This window comes from Oncorhynchus tshawytscha, unplaced genomic scaffold (assembly GCF_018296145.1).
Source record: "Oncorhynchus tshawytscha isolate Ot180627B unplaced genomic scaffold, Otsh_v2.0 Un_contig_1213_pilon_pilon, whole genome shotgun sequence".
Taxonomy (NCBI): domain Eukaryota; kingdom Metazoa; phylum Chordata; class Actinopteri; order Salmoniformes; family Salmonidae; genus Oncorhynchus; species Oncorhynchus tshawytscha.
The window spans coordinates 162,698-180,401 of record NW_024609725.1 but is presented as its reverse complement, the minus strand read 5'-3'; the positions used below and the strand labels follow the sequence as shown (position 1 = coordinate 180,401).

Below are 17,704 nucleotides of genomic sequence, written 5' to 3'. Positions count from 1 at the left end.
CATGAGGAGAGGGTCAGGGATGGTGAATTAATCATTTATCCCCCTGAGCTACAGAGAGTCCTTTAGGAGGTTCTCATTCTAATCCCCATGAGGAGGGTCAGGGGTGGTGAATTAATCATTTACCCCCCCTGGGCTACAGAGAGTCCTTTAGGAGGTTCTCATTCTAATCCCCATGAGGAGAGGGTCAGGGGTGGTGAATTAATCATTTATCCCCCCCTCCCCCTGGGCTACAGAGAGTCCTTTAGGAGGTTCTCATTCTAATCCCCATGAGGAGGGGGTCAGGGATGGTGAATTAATGACAGTGGATTGATCCTACCCCCTGGGCTACAGAGAGTCCTTTAGGAGGTTCTCATTCTAATCCCCATGAGGAGGGTCAGGGGTGGTGAATTAATCATTTACCCCCCTGGGCTACAGAGAGTCCTTTAGGAGGTTCTCATTCTAATCCCCATGAGGAGAGGGTCAGGGGTGGTGAATTAATCATTTATCCCCCCCCCCCCTGGGCTACAGAGAGTCCTTTAGGAGGTTCTCATTCTAATCCCCATGAGGAGGGGGTCAGGGATGGTGAATTAATGACAGTGGATTGATCCTACCCCCCCTGGGCTACAGAGAGTCCTTTAGGAGGTTCTCATTCTAATCCCCATGAGGAGAGGGTCAGGGGTGGTGAATTAATCATTTATCCCCCCCCCCCCCTGGGCTACAGAGAGTCCTTTAGGAGGTTCTCATTCTAATCCCCATGAGGAGGGGGTCAGGGATGGTGAATTAATGACAGTGGATTGATCCTACCCCCCCCTCCTGAGCTACGGAGAGTCCTTAAATTAAGGAGTGTCTCATTCTAATCCCCATGATGAGGGACTCGGGCCATATCATTACAACCCTCAACACCGATACAGGGACGGGCCTGAGGAAGGGACGGGCCTGAGGAAGGGACGGGCCTGAGGAAGAGGAGGTATATTGTTACTCCTGCTACCCTGGTGACCATCACCGCCCTGCACTCTAATGTAACACCAGTCATTACGACCACAGACAGACAGTCACAGGAAGAACAGTCAAGTTAAAAGGGCAGAGGAGGAAACTAATGGTCTCATTTGTTATGTACGAGAGAGAGAGAGAGAGAGAGAGAGAGAGACAGAGCGAGAGAGACAGAGAGAGAGAGAGAGAGCGAGAGAGACAGAGCGAGAGAGAGAGAGACAGAGAGAGACAGAGAGAGACAGAGAGAGACAGAGAGAGACAGAGAGAGACAGAGAGAGACAGAGAGAGACAGAGAGAGACAGAGAGAGACAGAGAGAGACAGAGAGAGACAGAGAGAGACAGAGAGAGACAGAGAGAGACAGAGAGAGACAGAGAGAGACAGAGAGAGACAGAGAGAGAGAGAGAGAGAGAGAGAGAGAGAGAGAGAGACAGAGAGAGACAGAGAGAGACAGAGAGAGACAGAGAGAGACAGAGAGAGACAGAGAGAGACAGAGAGAGACAGAGAGAGACAGAGAGAGAGTGCAGAAAGAAACAGACTCCCACATCCTCCATTCTGTTCGGTGAGACTCGAGGCATCAACAAATAAAACTGACTGGAAAACGTTACTCTGAGCTTTATTTACATATAAAGGCTTTAACAAAACCCCAAATGTCAAAGGCCTTGATTGTCAATGTATGGATAAAAAAAAAAGATTTATACAAGGCCCTTCTCTCTGTCTGTCTCACACACACACACACACACACACACACCTGGTCTTCATGAAACATCCTCTCCTACTACAGAATCAGTCTCCCCTGAGAGGCTGGTTGTGTTTCATCTCCAGGTCGTAAAGTCGCTCCACGTCTCCGGGACAATACCCAGGCTGCCCCGGGACAATGCCCAGGCCGGTGCCTGCTGACTGGGGCACTAGAGGAGCTCTATTCTTCTCTCCCAGGTTTGTCCTGGGTCCATGGCAACCGACCTGTGCTATCCCAGGTTTGTCCTGGGACCATGGCAACCGACCTGTGCTATCCCAGGTTTGTCCTGGGACCATGGCAACCAACCTCTGCTGTCCCAGGGTCCCGCTGGGCTGGCGACGGGACACTGACAAGGGGCTGCTATTAAAACAAGGGGGTGGAGGTGGACGATGAAGTATACAGGGAACAGAGACAGGAGAACAGACTGGACCGATTACCTTAAAGGAGGTGACTATGTCTCTCTGTCTGCCTCCCTGCCCACCCTTTCTATGGTAGAACAGACTGGACCGATTACCTTAAAGGAGGTGACTATGTCTCTCTGTCTGCCTCCCTGCCCACCCTTTCTATGGTAGAACAGACTGGACCAATTACCTTAACTGACAGTAACTGACCTGGTGTCTCCATGTCTCAGACTGTAACTGCATGTCATATTGCACCCAGCTGACAGACCACAGCAGTCAACAACTGAACAAGAGCTTAGAGGCCACCCCAGGGCCCAGAGCCCGCCCCAAAGGCCACCCCAGGGCCCAGAGCCCACCCCAGGGCCCAGAGCCCGCCCCAAAGGCCACCCCAGGGCCCAGAGCCTGCCCCAAAGGCCACCCCAGGGCCCAGAGCCTGCCCCAAAGGCCACCCCAGGGCCCAGAGCCCGCCCCAGGGCCCAGAGCCCACCCCGGGGCCTAGAGCCCGCCCCAAAGGCCACCCCGGGGCCTAGAGCCTGCCCCAGAGCCCAAATAAACTCTTAAAGACCTAGTAATATTTGACATCAATAGCAGTCAATATTAATCGTCACCTTATTTCAGTCTCATCTGGAAGTTTTAAATTCTTGGTTATCTTCACGAACCCTGGCTAACAAGTTGAATCAGCAATGCAAAATTGAGTTTAATCATTTATTTACTAAATACCTAACTAAATCACACAGAATTACATATACACAGAATCAATCATACCTTGATTACAAATTACGTCATAAAGGAAAACGTCCCTAGTGGACGGAACAGATATGACAGCTGGTTACACAAAGAAAAGGGAGATTGGGTTTGAGTGAAAGAGCGGGAAGACTGAGGAACAAAGGGAGAAGCGATGTCTATCGTAAATACAGTATCTTATGCATTCTAAATAACCGCCCATTTGGAAAAGGAAAATGCAATAAATATTTACTCTGAGCTGCGCTTCAATAGGTTGGTGGGAGACCCAACAGAGTCCTTTGAAGAGTGTCTCTGGTGGTGAACGGGATACGTTGTAGTGTCGTCGTTGGGTGATGTCCTTTCCTAGCCCAGGTTTTTAGCTGCTGTTGCTAACGCAACGGCTAGGATGTCTCACTTCTTTAGTGAATAAGAGTTCAAAGTTCATACCATTCACAACCAAAGCTCACGCTGAGGTTGGCTTCGTTCTGTAGTTGACATGTTAGTCCTTTTTAACGTAGGGACTGTCGTCCTCATGTCCTCGGAACAGGAGGTTACATTGTCGTCATGGCTTTATATAGGAAGGGCGAGGAGGGCGTGTTTCATTAGTTATAACCAATGTCTCTTCACGTGGGCGGGCCACTGAGTCGGGCCTAATTCACTCATTAAAACCCAATTCTCACATTTTAGAAGCTAAAATCACATTTCATTCCATCACATAATGGGACTGAACCACAGTCACTGAACCACAGAGGGACTGAACCAGACTAGTCACTAAACCCCTGAACCAGACTAGTCCCTGAACCAGACTAGTCCCTGAACCCCTGAACCAGACTAGTCCCTGAACCAGACTAGTCCCTGAACCACTGAGCCTAATCTCTAGATCAGAGGGGGAGGACAGACCAGGCTCTGGTTGCTGTGGGCCCCGGCAGACAAAGTCCCTCACTCAACACATGGCCCGCCTGCTTTGCTGCACTCCTCCCACCCCAGTCTCCCTCCCTCCACTCACCTTGGAAGGCTGCTACGTTCCTGGAGATGAGGAACTTGAGGCTGGCGGAGGAGGTCTGGAGGAGGTTCTGAACATCCCGCCGGGCCGCCACCTGATACCTCTCCTCCATCTTCTTAGAACAGCATGTCAGGTTCCTGGACTGGCACACCTGGAGGTCCGAACCTGGAGTGGAATAAATGACTGTTACTCCGTTGTTTTGCCTCATTACATGAACAGGTCTTCCAAGAGAGAGAGTGTTCTGGAACATTAGGTCTTCCATTGTGATCATAGAGAGAGAGAGTGTTCTGGAACATTAGGTCTTCCATTGTGATCATAGAGAGAGAGAGTGTTCTGGAACATTAGGTCTTCCATTGTGATCATAGAGAGAGAGAGAGGGTTCTGGAACATTAGGTCTTCCATTGTGATCATAGAGAGAGAGAGGTTCTGGAACATTAGGTCTTCCATTGTGATCATAGAGAGAGAGAGGGGTTCTGGAACATTAGGTCTTCCATTGTGATCATAGAGAGAGAGGGTTCTGGAACATTAGGTCTTCCATTGTGATCATAGAGAGAGAGAGGGTTCTGGAACATTAGGTCTTCCATTGTGATCATAGAGAGAGAGAGAGGGTTCTGGAACATTAGGTCTTCCATTGTGATCATAGAGAGAGAGAGGGTTCTAACATTAGGTCTTCCATTGTGACATTAGGTCTTCCATTGTGATCATAGAGAGAGAGAGAGGGTTCTGGAACATTAGGTCTTCCATTGTGATCATAGAGAGAGAGAGGGTTCTGGAACATTAGGTCTTCCATTGTGATCATAGAGAGAGAGAGGGTTCTGGAACATTGTTGACATCCATTCTGAATGGATGAGTATGGCTAAAGTGGCATTGCTCAGCCAGACAGTGCTATGCTTTAACATGAGAGATGCTGTTTCATCCTCAGGTCTTTCTACTGCTGACATACATAGGAGAGGAGCTAGAGATGAATGTCATTCACTATTTATTTTCCTTAACCCACTGGGCCGGTTACTGCCAGACAGTCGCCAGACAGCGGCAGTAAAAACCTGCCAGACAGCCGCCACACGGCAGTAAAAACCTGCCAGACAGCCGCCACACGGCAGTAAAAACCTGCCAGACAGCCGCCACGCGGCAGTAAAAAGACATAAAACCTGCCAGACAGCCGCCACGCCAGACAGCCGCCACGCGGCAAAAAGACATGCCAGACAGCCGCCACGCGGCAGTAAAACACGCGGCAGTAAAACCTGCCAGATAGCTGTCAATATGAAGCCACATCACTAGGGTCCTATGTCACATGACTTGGATTTGAACCTGTATTTAAAACGTTTTCAACAAACGGTCCACTTAATGTCACATGGTCCAGTAACATCCTCAGACAAGTGATTTCATTTTTTGGAAAAGGCTTAAAAAAAAAAAAAAAAATGGTTAAAATCTTGGTCATGTGACATGATCGTCCAAGACACAGAGCCCTACAGACATCACATAAGATATGTCACATGAATACATTGATCTCCATCAAGACACAGAAAGCATCACTTAGCGGTCAGTAGCACCACTGTCTGAGGCTCGTAGTGGTCTCTTCTATCAAGTCTCCTGGATGATACAGGACTACATCCTCACCACTGTCTGAGGCTCGTAGTGGTCTCTTCTATCAAGTCTCCTGGATGATACAGGACTACATCCTCACCACTGTCTGAGGCTCGTAGTGGTCTCTTCTATCAAGTCTCCTGGATGATACAGGACCACGTCCACACAGACAGTCTACGTGTTGCAACAAGCTCAGGGGCAGAAGGCAGATTTGTGTGAAAGCAAATCATGAGTCTTGCCGTTATCACCTCGACTAGTGATGTCCACAGATTTGCCCCTACGTGTGGCAAAGCTACCGGCTCGCATTGGAAACAAACACACACACACACACACACACACACACACACACACACACACACACACACACACACACACACACACACACACACACACACACACACACACACACACACACACAGGGACAATCAAAACAACTTTTTGTTTTTACTCTAAAAAAGGGTTCAGACAGACGTGCTGAAACAGTGTCTTTGGCAGCTCCTTCCCTCCATTCTATCAGACAACCTGTACTGTGTGTTGTTATCAGACAACCTGTACTGTGTGTTGTTAGAGCTTTTCCCTCCACTCTATCAGACAACCTGTACTGTGTGTTATCAGACAACCTGTGTGTTGTCAGAGTGGGTTAGTCACTCAGAGGAGGAGATGGCACACGTTAACACATTCCTTCTCATCTAGATAAGACTACATGATCCTCAGAGGCCTGATTTTATCTTTCCACTTAGAGACCACAGAAACTGGACTCTGTCCAACGCGCTGAAAGGCTCTGGTTGGATCTATAGTCTATATACACGTGTAGTTTAAGGTGAAAGGCTCTGGTTGGATCTCTAGTCTATATACACGTGTAGTTTAAGGTGAAAGGCTCTGGTTGGATCTCTAGTCTATATACACGTGTAGTTTAAGGTGAAAGGCTCTGGTTGGATCTCTAGTCTATATACACGTGTAGTTTAAGGTGAAAGGCTCTGGTTGGATCTCTAGTCTATATACACGTGTAGTTTAAGGTGAAAGGCTCTGGTTGGATCTCTATTCTATATACACGTGTAGTTTAAGGTGAAAGGCTCTGGTTGGATCTCTAGTCTATATACACGTGTAGTTTAAGGTGAAAGGCTCTGGTTGGATCTCTAGTCTATATACACGTGTAGTTTAAGGTGAAAGCTCTGGTTGGATCTATAGTCTATATACACGTGTAGTTTAAGGTGAAAGGCTCTGCTTGGATCTCTAGTCTATATACACGTGTAGTTTAAGGTGAAAGGCTCTGCTTGGATCTCTAGTCTATATACACGTGTAGTTTAAGGTGAAAGGCTCTGGTTGGATCTCTAGTCTATATACACGTGTAGTTTAAGGTGAAAGGCTCTGGTTGGATCTCTAGTCTATATACACGTGTAGTTTAAGGTGAAAGGCTCTGGTTGGATCTCTAGTCTATATACACGTGTAGTTTAAGGTGAAAGGCTCTGGTTGGATCTCTAGTCTATATACACGTGTAGTTTAAGGTGAAAGGCTCTGGTTGGATCTCTAGTCTATATACACGTGTAGTTTAAGGTGAGTTCCAGATGAGTCGGGCCATTTCCACGAGTCAATAGGGTCTCATATTACAAATGGTTTTGCAACACAGCATCTCCTTTCATTGGTGATAAGACTGATTCGCCCCAGAGGTCTGTTCCATGGACTAAAAATCCCTTTTCACATCACCAATATTGTTTAGAGCAGGGGTCACCAACAGGTGAGCTACCCGTAGCTAGCAGCCCACCTATGAGCAGCTAGCCAAGCTATTCTGAAAGGTTTTACCATACACCAGGGGTCTCCAGCAGGTTAGGGGTTAGGGGTTAAGGGTTAGGGGTTTAGGGTTAGCTACCAGCCCACCTATGAGTAGCTAGCCAAGCTATTCTGAAAGGTTTTACCATACACCAGGGGTCTCCAGCAGGTTAGGGTTAGGGGTTAAGGGGGTTAGGGTTAAGGGTTAAGGTTAGGGGGGTTAGGTTTAGCTACCAGCCCACCTATGAGCAGCTAGCCAAGTTATTCTGAAAGATTTTACCATACACCATGGGTCTCCAGCAGGCTAGGGTTAGGGGTTAAGGTTAGGGTTAAGGGTTAGGGGTTAAGGGTTAGGGTTAAGGGTTTAGGGTTAGCTACCAGCCCACCTATGAGCAGCTAGCCAAGCTATTCTGAAAGGTTTTACCATACACCAGGGGTCTCCAGCAGGCTAGGGTTAGGGGTTAGGGGTTAAGGTTAGCTACCAGCCCACCTATGAGTAGCTCACAATACTATTCTGAAAGGTTTTACCATACACCAGGGGTCTCCAGCAGGCTAGGGTTAGGGGTTAGGGGTTAAGGGTTAGCTACCAGCCCACCTATGAGTAGCTCACAATACTATTCTGAAAGGTTTTACCATACACCAGGGGTATCCAGCAGGCTAGGGTTAGGGGTTAGGGTTAGCTACCAGCCCACCTATGAGTAGCTCACAATACTATTCTGAAAGGTTTTACCATACACCAGGGGTCTCCAGCAGGCTAGGGTTAGGGGTTAGGGGTTAGGGTTAGCTACCAGCCCACCTATGAGTAGCTCACAATACTATTCTGAAAGGTTTTACCATACACCAGGGGTATCCAGCAGGCTAGGGTTAGGGGTTAGGGGTTAAGGGTTAGCTACCAGCCCACCTATGAGTAGCTCACAATACTATTCTGAAAGGTTTTACCATACACCAGGGGTATCCAGCAGGCTAGGGTTAGGGGTTAGGGGTTAGCTACCAGCCCACCTATGAGTAGCTCACAATACTATTCTGAAAGGTTTTACCATACACCAGGGGTCTCCAGCAGGCTAGGGTTAAGGGTTAATACTATTCTGAAAGTACATGTTCACGTGTTCAGAATCAGACACCACAAACTGTCATTAACAAATCTCACCAGAATCAGACACCACAATCTCCCAGCTACTATCCAACCAACGCAACATAATCCCACCCCTGGTCAGCCACTATTGGTTAAAAAGACAAACCTAACAACATAATCCCACCCCTGGTCAGCCACTATTGGTTAAAAAGACAAACCTAACACAACATAATGCCACCCCTGGTCAGCCACTATTGGTTAAAAAGACAAACCAAAAATACTTTCCCCAAAACCTTCCCAATTGAATGTTAACTGTAAAATAGTTTTACCTGGCAGAAGTATGAGGAAGTAGCTGAGTAGATGAGAAATTAAAGGGCCAGATGCGCAATTAAAGGGGAATTAAAGGGGTCTTCCAGACCTAAAACAAATTGTCTTGTGTGATTTCAGAATTGACTCAGAACATCCCATTTTGTTGTTCCTATGTTGAACAATTAAACAGAATTTGGGAAAATATATAACAGAATTACACTTATTTTAAAAGGGTCCCCCTTAGAGTTGTTTATGAACCATTATTTTACCAGAAAACATAGTGTACTACTTCCTCTAGTACACTAAGGACCAGGGAAGAGTTGACAACATAGTGCACTACTTCCTCTAGTACACTAAGGACTGGGCAAGAGTTGACAACATAGTGCCCTACTTCCTCTCTAAGGACCAGGGAAGAGTTGACAACATAGAGAGGAAGTAGGGCACTAAGGACCAGGGAAGAGTTGACAACATAGTGCACTACTTCCTCTAGTACACTAAGGACTGGGCAAGAGTTGACAACATAGAGAGGAAGTAGGGCACTAAGGACCAGGGAAGAGTTGACAACATAATGTACTACTTCCTCTCTAAGGACCAGGGAAGAGTTGACAACATAATGTACTACTTCCTCTAGTTCACTAAGGACCAGGGAAGCGTTGACAACATAATGTACTACTTCCTCTAGTTCACTAAGGACTGGGCAAGAGTTGACAACATAGTGCCCTACTTCCTCTCTAAGGACCAGGGAAGAGTTGACAACATAATGTACTACTTCCTCTCTAAGGACCAGGGAAGAGTTGACAACATAATGTACTACTTCCTCTAGTTCACTAAGGACCGGGAAGAGTTGACAACATAATGCACTACTTCCTCTCTAAGGACCAGGGAAGAGTTGACAACATAATGCACTACTTCCTCTAAGGACCAGGGAAGAGTTGACAACATAGTGTACTAGAGGAAGTAGGATAATCTGGAGGATAATCTGACCAGTCTCTCTTCACAGTGGTAGTGAGGAGGATAATCTGACCAGTCTGTTTCTTCAGTGGTAGTGAGGAGGATAATCTGACCAGTCTGTCTCTTCACAGTGGTAGTGAGGAGGATAATCTGACCAGCCAGAGAAAGAGAATATCCAAGGCCTGAGGTCATCTGAGGTCATCTGCCTTTGGCCTAAAGAGCAGGAACCTGGACATTGTCATCCTACAATAAACATGGTACACAGGGGATGGACCCACTGGTTGCCCTCTAGGTTACAGAGAGCTGGTAGTCCCATCCACCACACTACCAGGTGGGTGGTATAGAGGAGATGGTTGCCCTCTAGGTTACAGAGAGCTGGTAGTCCCATCCACCAAACTACCAGGTGGGTGGTATAGAGGAGATGGTTGCCCTCTAGGTTACAGAGAGCTGGTAGTCCCATCCACCACACTACCAGATGGGTGGTATAGAGGAGATGGACCCACTGGTTGTCCTCTAGATTACAGAGAGCTGGTAGTCCCATCCACCACACTACCAGGTGGGTGGTATAGAGGAGACAGACCCACTGGTTGTCCTCTAGGTTACAGAGAGCTGGTAGTCCCATCCACCAAACTACCAGGTGGGTGGTATAGAGGAGATGGTTGCCCTCTAGGTTACAGAGAGCTGGTAGTCCCATCCACCACACTACCAGATGGTGGTATAGAGGAGATGGACCCACTGGTTGTCCTCTAGATTACAGAGAGCTGGTAGTCCCATCCACCACACTACCAGGTGGGTGGTATAGAGGAGATGGTTGCCCTCTAGGTTACAGAGAGCTGGTAGTCCCATCCACCAAACTACCAGGTGGGTGGTATAGAGGAGATGGTTGCCCTCTAGGTTACAGAGAGCTGGTAGTCCCATCCACCACACTACCAGATGGGTGGTATAGAGGAGATGGACCCACTGGTTGTCCTCTAGATTACAGAGAGCTGGTAGTCCCATCCACCACACTACCAGGTGGGTGGTATAGAGGAGACAGACCCACTGGTTGTCCTCTAGGTTACAGAGAGCTGGTAGTCCCATCCACCACACTACCAGGTGGGTGGTATAGAGGAGACAGACCCACTGGTAGTCCCATCCACCACACTACCAGGTGGGTGGTACAGACCACTGGTTGTCCTCTAGGTTACAGAGAGCTGGTAGTCCCATCCACCAAACTACCAGGTGGGTGGTAGAGCCCTGGTTACAGAGAGCTGGTAGTCCCATCCACCACACTACCAGGTGGGTGGTATAGAGGAGACAGACCCACTGGTTGTCCTCTAGGTTACAGAGAGCTGGTAGTCCCATCCACCACACTACCAGGTGGGTGGTATAGAGGAGATGGACCCACTGGTTGCCCTCTAGGTTACAGGGAGCTGGTAGTCCCATCCACCAAACTACCAGGTGTGAAAGAGGGAAGGGACTCCGGGGGCATGCTAATTTGATATAGAGCAGACCTAACTCACTCCATTAAATTAATCAAAACAGGAACATTTTACATCTGGCTAGAAATTCAAAAGGAAATTATGTTAAACAGAGAAAAATGTCCTCCTGTGTGCTACCTATATCCCCCCACCAGAATCCCCATACTTTAATGAAGACAGCTTCTCAATCCTTCCAGCCTATTAGTCATTCATAGGCTTCGAGGGGACTCCTATGGTAGGTACACCTATAGCTCATCTCTTGGCAGTAGTACTGTAGACTACTTTATCACTGACCTCAAACCAGAGTCTCTCAGTGCGTTCTAATCAGTCGACTGACACCCCTATCAGACCACAGCAAAATCACAGTCTACTTGAACAGAGCAACACTCAATCATGAGGCATCAAAGCCAAAGGAACTGAGTAACATTAAGAAATGTTATAGATGGAAGGAAAGTAGTGTGGAAACCTGCCAAAAAACAAGTAGGCAACAACAAATCCAATCCCCCCTAGACAAAATGTATTCCTGCAATAGTGAAGGTTTAAACTTCGCAGTAGGAAGCCTAAACAATATATTTTACCCATCAACTAACATATCAAATGTAAATTCTGTGCAGAAATCTAAGACAACTAAGAAATGGTTTGATGAATGTAAAAAACCTAAAGAAAGAAATGGAGAAATCTGTCCAAAGAAAACCATAGAGACCCAGAGAACCTGAGACCCAGAGAACCTGAGACCCAGAGAACCTGAGACCCAGAGACCCAGAGACCCAGAGACCCAGAGACCCAGAGACCCAGAGACCCAGAGACCCAGAGACCCAGAGACCCAGAGACCCAGAGACCCAGAGACCCAGAGACCCAGAGACCCAGAGACCCAGAGAACCTGAGACCCAGAGACCCAGAGACCCAGAGACCCAGAGACCCAGAGACCCAGAGAAGAGACCTGAGACCCAGAGACCCAGAGACCCAGAGAACCTGAGACCCAGAGACCCAGAGAGAGACCCAGAGAACCTGAGACCCAGAGACCCAGAGACCCAGAGACCCAGAGACCCAGAGACCCAGAGACCCAGAGAACCTGAGACCCAGAGACCCAGAGACCCAGAGACCCAGAGACCCAGAGACCCAGAGACCCAGAGACCCAGAGACCCAGAGACCCAGAGACCCAGAGACCCAGAGACCCAGAGACCCAGAGACCCAGAGACCCAGAGAACCTGAGACCCAGAGACCCAGAGACCCAGAGACCCAGAGACCCAGAGACCCAGAGACCCAGAGACCCAGAGACCCAGAGACCCAGAGACCCAGAGACCCAGAGACCCAGAGACCCAGAGAACCTGAGACCCAGAGACCCAGAGACCCAGAGACCCAGAGACCCAGAGACCCAGAGAACCTGAGACCCAGAGACCCAGAGACCCAGAGACCCAGAGACCCAGAGACCCAGAGACCCAGAGAACCTGAGTCTACGCCTTCACTATGATGAATCACTAAAACAATACAGAAATACACTGCAGAAAATGGAGGAGCAGCACGTCAGAAATCAGCTCAATGTGATTGAAGAATCCATAGAACCAAAATTGGAAGACACTAAACGCGAAGAGCTACCTATCCAAAACAGAGATGTATGGATAAACCACTTCTCCGATCTTTTTAGCTCTATAACAAAGAATCAACTATTAAAAACTAACAGAACCCACTGGATTCTCCAATTACATTCAATGAACTACAGGACAAATACAAACCAAAAAAGGCCTGGGGTGTTGATACCTAATTAAATGAAAATATACAGACCACGAATTCAAATGGGCTATTCTTAAAAACTCTTAAACATTACCCTCAGCTCTGGCTTCTTCCCTAATATTTGTAACCAAGGCCTGATCATCAAGGCCTGATATAATATATGTGGTAGTGGCAATCTCCAACAAATCCTCTGCAGTATGATCAACAGCAGACTCCAACAAATCCTCAGTGAAAAAAAACAATGTCGTAAGCAAATGTCAAATTGGCTACTTAACAAAATACCGTATGACAGACCACGTACACCCTACACACCCCAAAATACCGTATGACAGACCACGTACACCCTACACACCCCAAAATACCATATGACAGACCATGTACACCCCCTACACACCCCAAAATACCGTATGACAGACCACGTACACCCCCCAAAATACCGTATGACAGACACACCCAAAAAATACCGTATGACAGACCACGTACACCCTACACACCCCAAAATACCATATGACAGACCACGTACACCCCCTACACACCCCAAAATACCATATGACAGACCACGTACACCCCCTACACACCCCAAAATACCGTATGACAGACCACGTACACCCCCTACACACCCCAAAATACCGTATGACAGACCACGTACACCCTTTCTGACAAACAAAACAAAATCCTTTGTTGAAAAAAGCCTACCATATGACAGACCACGTACACCCCAAGTACAAAAAAAAATATTCACCCCAGAATACAAATATAACAACAAATATATCAACGAATTGATGAGGTCATTAGAACAGTCTGCAGCACCCGGCCTCACGCTACTAGAATCTGAAATCTGAAGTCAAATGTCTACTGTTTGCTGATGATCTGGTGCTTCTGTCACCAACCAAGGAGGGCCTACAGCAGCACCTAGATGTTCTGCACAGATTCTGTCACACCTGGGCCCTGACAGTAAATCTAAATACGACCAAAAATAATGTTGTTTAAAGAAAAGTCCAGTTGCCAAGACAACAAATACAAACTCAAGATAGACATCGTTGCCAAAGAATGACACCTACTTTGGCCTAAACATCAGCACCACAGGTAACTTCCACAAAGCTGTGAATGATCTGAGAGACAAGGCAAAGTGCCTTCTATGCCATTAAAAGGAAGACTCTCAAAAAGGATCTGGCTAAACACACTTCAATCAGTTATCGAACCCATTACCCTCGATGGTTGAGGTCTGGGGTCCACCCACCGACAACAAATTCACAAAATGGGACAAACACCAAATTGAGACTCTGCATGCAGAATTCTGCAAAAATATACTTTGTGTACAACACAAAACCCCAAACAATGCAGAGCAGAATTAGGACTATTCCTACTAGTCAACAAAATTCAGAAATGAGACGTTCAATTCTACAACCACCGAAAAGGAAGCGATGCCCACACATTCCACCACAAAGCCCTCACCTACAGAGAGATGAATCTGGAGAAGAGTCCCCTAAGCAAGCTGGTCCTGGGACACATGTAGACTAGAGGTCATTATAAATGGGACACATGTAGACTAGAGGTCATTATAAATGGGACACATTTAGACTAGAGGTCATTATAAATGGGACACATGTAGACTAGAGGTCATTATAAATGGGACACATTTAGACTAGAGGTCATTTTAAAATGGGACACATTTAGACTAGAGGTCATTATAAAATGGGACACATTTAGACTAGAGGTCATTTTAAAATGGGACACATTTAGACTAGAGGTCATTTTAAAATGGGACACATTTAGACTAGAGGACCGGTTATGATTTTTCAACGCCGATACCCATTATTGGAGGACTAAAAAAAGCCGATAACGATTAATTGGCAGATTTTTTATTTTATTTGTAATAATGACAATTACAACAATACTGAATGAACACTTATTTTAACTTATTATAATACATAAATAAAATCAATTTAGCCTCAAGTAAATAATGAAACATGTTCAATTTGGTTTAAATAATGCAAAAACAAAGTGTTGGAGAAGAAAGTAAAAGTGCAATATGTGCCATGTAAAAAAGTTAACGTTTCAGTTCCTTGCTCAGAACATGAGAACATATGAAAGCTGGTGGTTCCTTTTAACATGAGTCTTCAATATTCCCAGTTAAGAAGTTTTAGGTTGTAGGTATTATAGGACTATTTCTCTCTATACCATTTGTATTTCATATACTGTTGCCTATTGGATATTCTTATTAGGTACTTCAGTATTGCCAGTGTAACAGTATAGCTTCCGTCCTTCTCCTCGCTCCTACCTGGGCTCGAACCAGCAACACATCGACAACAGCCACCCTCTAAGCAGCGTTACCCATGCAGAGCAAAGGGAACAACCACTCCAAGTCTCAGAGCGAGTGACGTTTGAAACGCTATTAGCGCACACCCCGCTAACTAGCTAGCCATTTCACATCGGTTCCACCAGCCTCATCTCGGGAGTTGATTGGCTTGAAGTCATAAACAGAGCAATGCTTGACGCACAACAAAGAGCTGCTGGCAAAACGCAGGAAAGTGCTGTTTGAATTCATGCTTACGAGCCTGCTGCTGCCTACCGTCGCTCAGTCAGACGGCTCTATCAAATCATAGACTTAGTTATAACATAATAACACACAGAAATACGAGCCTGCTGCTGCCTACCACCGCTCAGTCAGACGGCTCTATCAAATCATAGACTTAGTTATAACATAATAACACACAGAAATACGAGCCTGCTGCTGCCTACCACCGCTCAGTCAGACGGCTCTATCAAATCATAGACTTAGTTATAACATAATAACACACAGAAATGTCATTAATATGGTTGAATCTGGAAACTATCATCACGAAAACAAGACGTTTATTCTTTCAGTGAAATACGGAACCGTTCTGTATTTTATCTAACAGGTGGCATCCATCAGTCTAAATATTCCTGTTACATTGCACAACCTTCAATGTTATGTCATAATTACGTAAAATTCTGGCAAATAAGTTCGCAACGAGCCAGGCAGCCTAAACTGCTACATATACCATGACTATGAACGCAAGAGAAGGGACACAATTTCACCTGGTTAATATTGCCTGCTAACCTGGATTTCTTTTAGCTAAATATGCAGGTTTAAAAATATATACTTCTGTGTATTGATTTGAAGAAAGGCATTGGTGTTTCTGGTTAGATACAGTCGTCCAACGAATGTGCTTTTTTTGCAAATGCGCTTTTGTTAAATCATCCCCCGTTTGGCGAAGTTGGCTGTCTTTGTTAGGAAGAAATAGTCTTCACACAGTTCCCAACGAGCCAGGCGGCCCAAACTGCTGCATATACCCTGACTCTGTTGCAAGAGAAGTGACACCATTTCCCTCATTAAAAGAAATTCACGTTATATTAACTATATTAACTAAATATGCAGGTTTAGAAATATATACTTGTGTATTGATTTTAAAGAAAGGCATTGATGTTTATGTTTAGGTACACGTTGGAGCAACGACAGTCCTTTTTCGCGAATGCGCACCGCATCGATTATATGCAATGCGGGACACGCTAGATGAACTAGTAATATCATCAACCATGTGTAGTTAACTAGTGATTATGATTGATTGTTTATAAGATAAGTTTAATGCTAGCTAGCAACTTACCTTGGCTTCTTACTGCATTCGCGTAACAGGCAGGCTGCTCATGGAGTGCAATGTAATCAGGTGGTTAGAGCGTTGGACTAGTTAACTGTAGCCTAGTGGTTAGAGCGTTGGACTAGTTAACTGTAGCCTAGTGGTTAGAGTGTTGGACTAGTTAACTGTAGCCTAGTGGTTAGAGCGTTGGACTAGTTAACTGTAGCCTAGTGGTTAGAGCGTTGGACTAGTTAACTGTAGCCTAGTGGTTAGAGCGTTGGACTAGTTAACTGTAGCCTAGTGGTTAGAGCGTTGGACTAGTTAACTGTAGCCTAGTGGTTAGAGCGTTGGACTAGTTAACTGTAGCCTAGTGGTTAGAGCGTTGGACTAGTTAACTGTAGCCTAGTGGTTAGAGCGTTGGACTAGTTAACTGTAGCCTAGTGGTTAGAGTTGGTTTAACTGTAGAGCGTTGGACTAGTTAACTGTAGCCTAGTGGTTAGAGCGTTGGACTAGTTAACTGTAGCCTAGTGGTTAGAGCGTTGGACTAGTTAACTGTAGCCTAGTGGTTAGAGTGTTGGACTAGTTAACTGTAGCCTAGTGGTTAGAGCGTTGGACTAGTTAACTGTAGCCTAGTGGTTAGAGCGTTGGACTAGTTAACTGTAGCCTAGTGGTTAGAGCGTTGAAGTTAACTGTAGCCTAGGTTAACTGTTAACTGCCTAGTGGTAGAGCGTTGGACTAGTTAACTGTAGCCTAGTGGTTAGAGTGTAGAGGAGGCAGGTAGCCTAGTGGTTAGAGTGTAGAGGAGGCAGGTAGCCTAGTGGTTAGAGTGTTGGACTTGTTAACTGTAATGCTGCAAGATCGAATCCCCGAGCTGACAAGGTAAAAATCTGTAGTTCTGCCCCTGAACAGGCAGTTAACCCACCGTTCCTAGGCTGTCATTGAAAATAAGAATTTGTTCTTAACTGAATTGCCTAGTTAAATAAAGATGAAATAAAAAGGTGTAAAATATATATATATATATATATATATATATTTAAAAAAAAAATCCAAATCGTTGTCCAAAAATACCGATTTTCGAATGTTACAAAACTTGAAATCGGCCTTAATTAAATCGTCCATTTCGTAAAGTAATTACAATTTAGCAGATTAACACTGGAATGATAGATGTCAAGATGATGTGCAAGTAGAGATACTGGTGTGCAAAAGAGCAGAAAAGTAAATCAAATAAAAACAGTATGGGGATGAAGTAGGTAAATTGGGTGGGCTAAAAACTATGTACAGCTGCAGCGATGAAGTTAGCTGCTCAGACAGCAGATGTTTAAAGTTGGTGAGGGAGATAAAGTCTCCAGCTGCAGCGATCGAGCTGCTCAGACAGCAGATGTTTAAAGTTGGTGAGGG

General features: G+C 45.9%; 1 protein-coding gene across 1 annotated transcript in view; it reads right to left on the bottom strand.

Moving 5' to 3' along the window:
- LOC121845651 (glypican-5-like) overlaps positions 1-17,704 on the bottom strand; it is a gene marked incomplete at its 3' end in the record, with an annotated part of 171,288 nt that overhangs the window by 145,407 nt on the left and 8,177 nt on the right. The window contains 1 exon segment of the mRNA XM_042317296.1: positions 3,837-3,998. Within this exon segment, the coding sequence (XP_042173230.1) occupies positions 3,837-3,998 (162 nt within the window).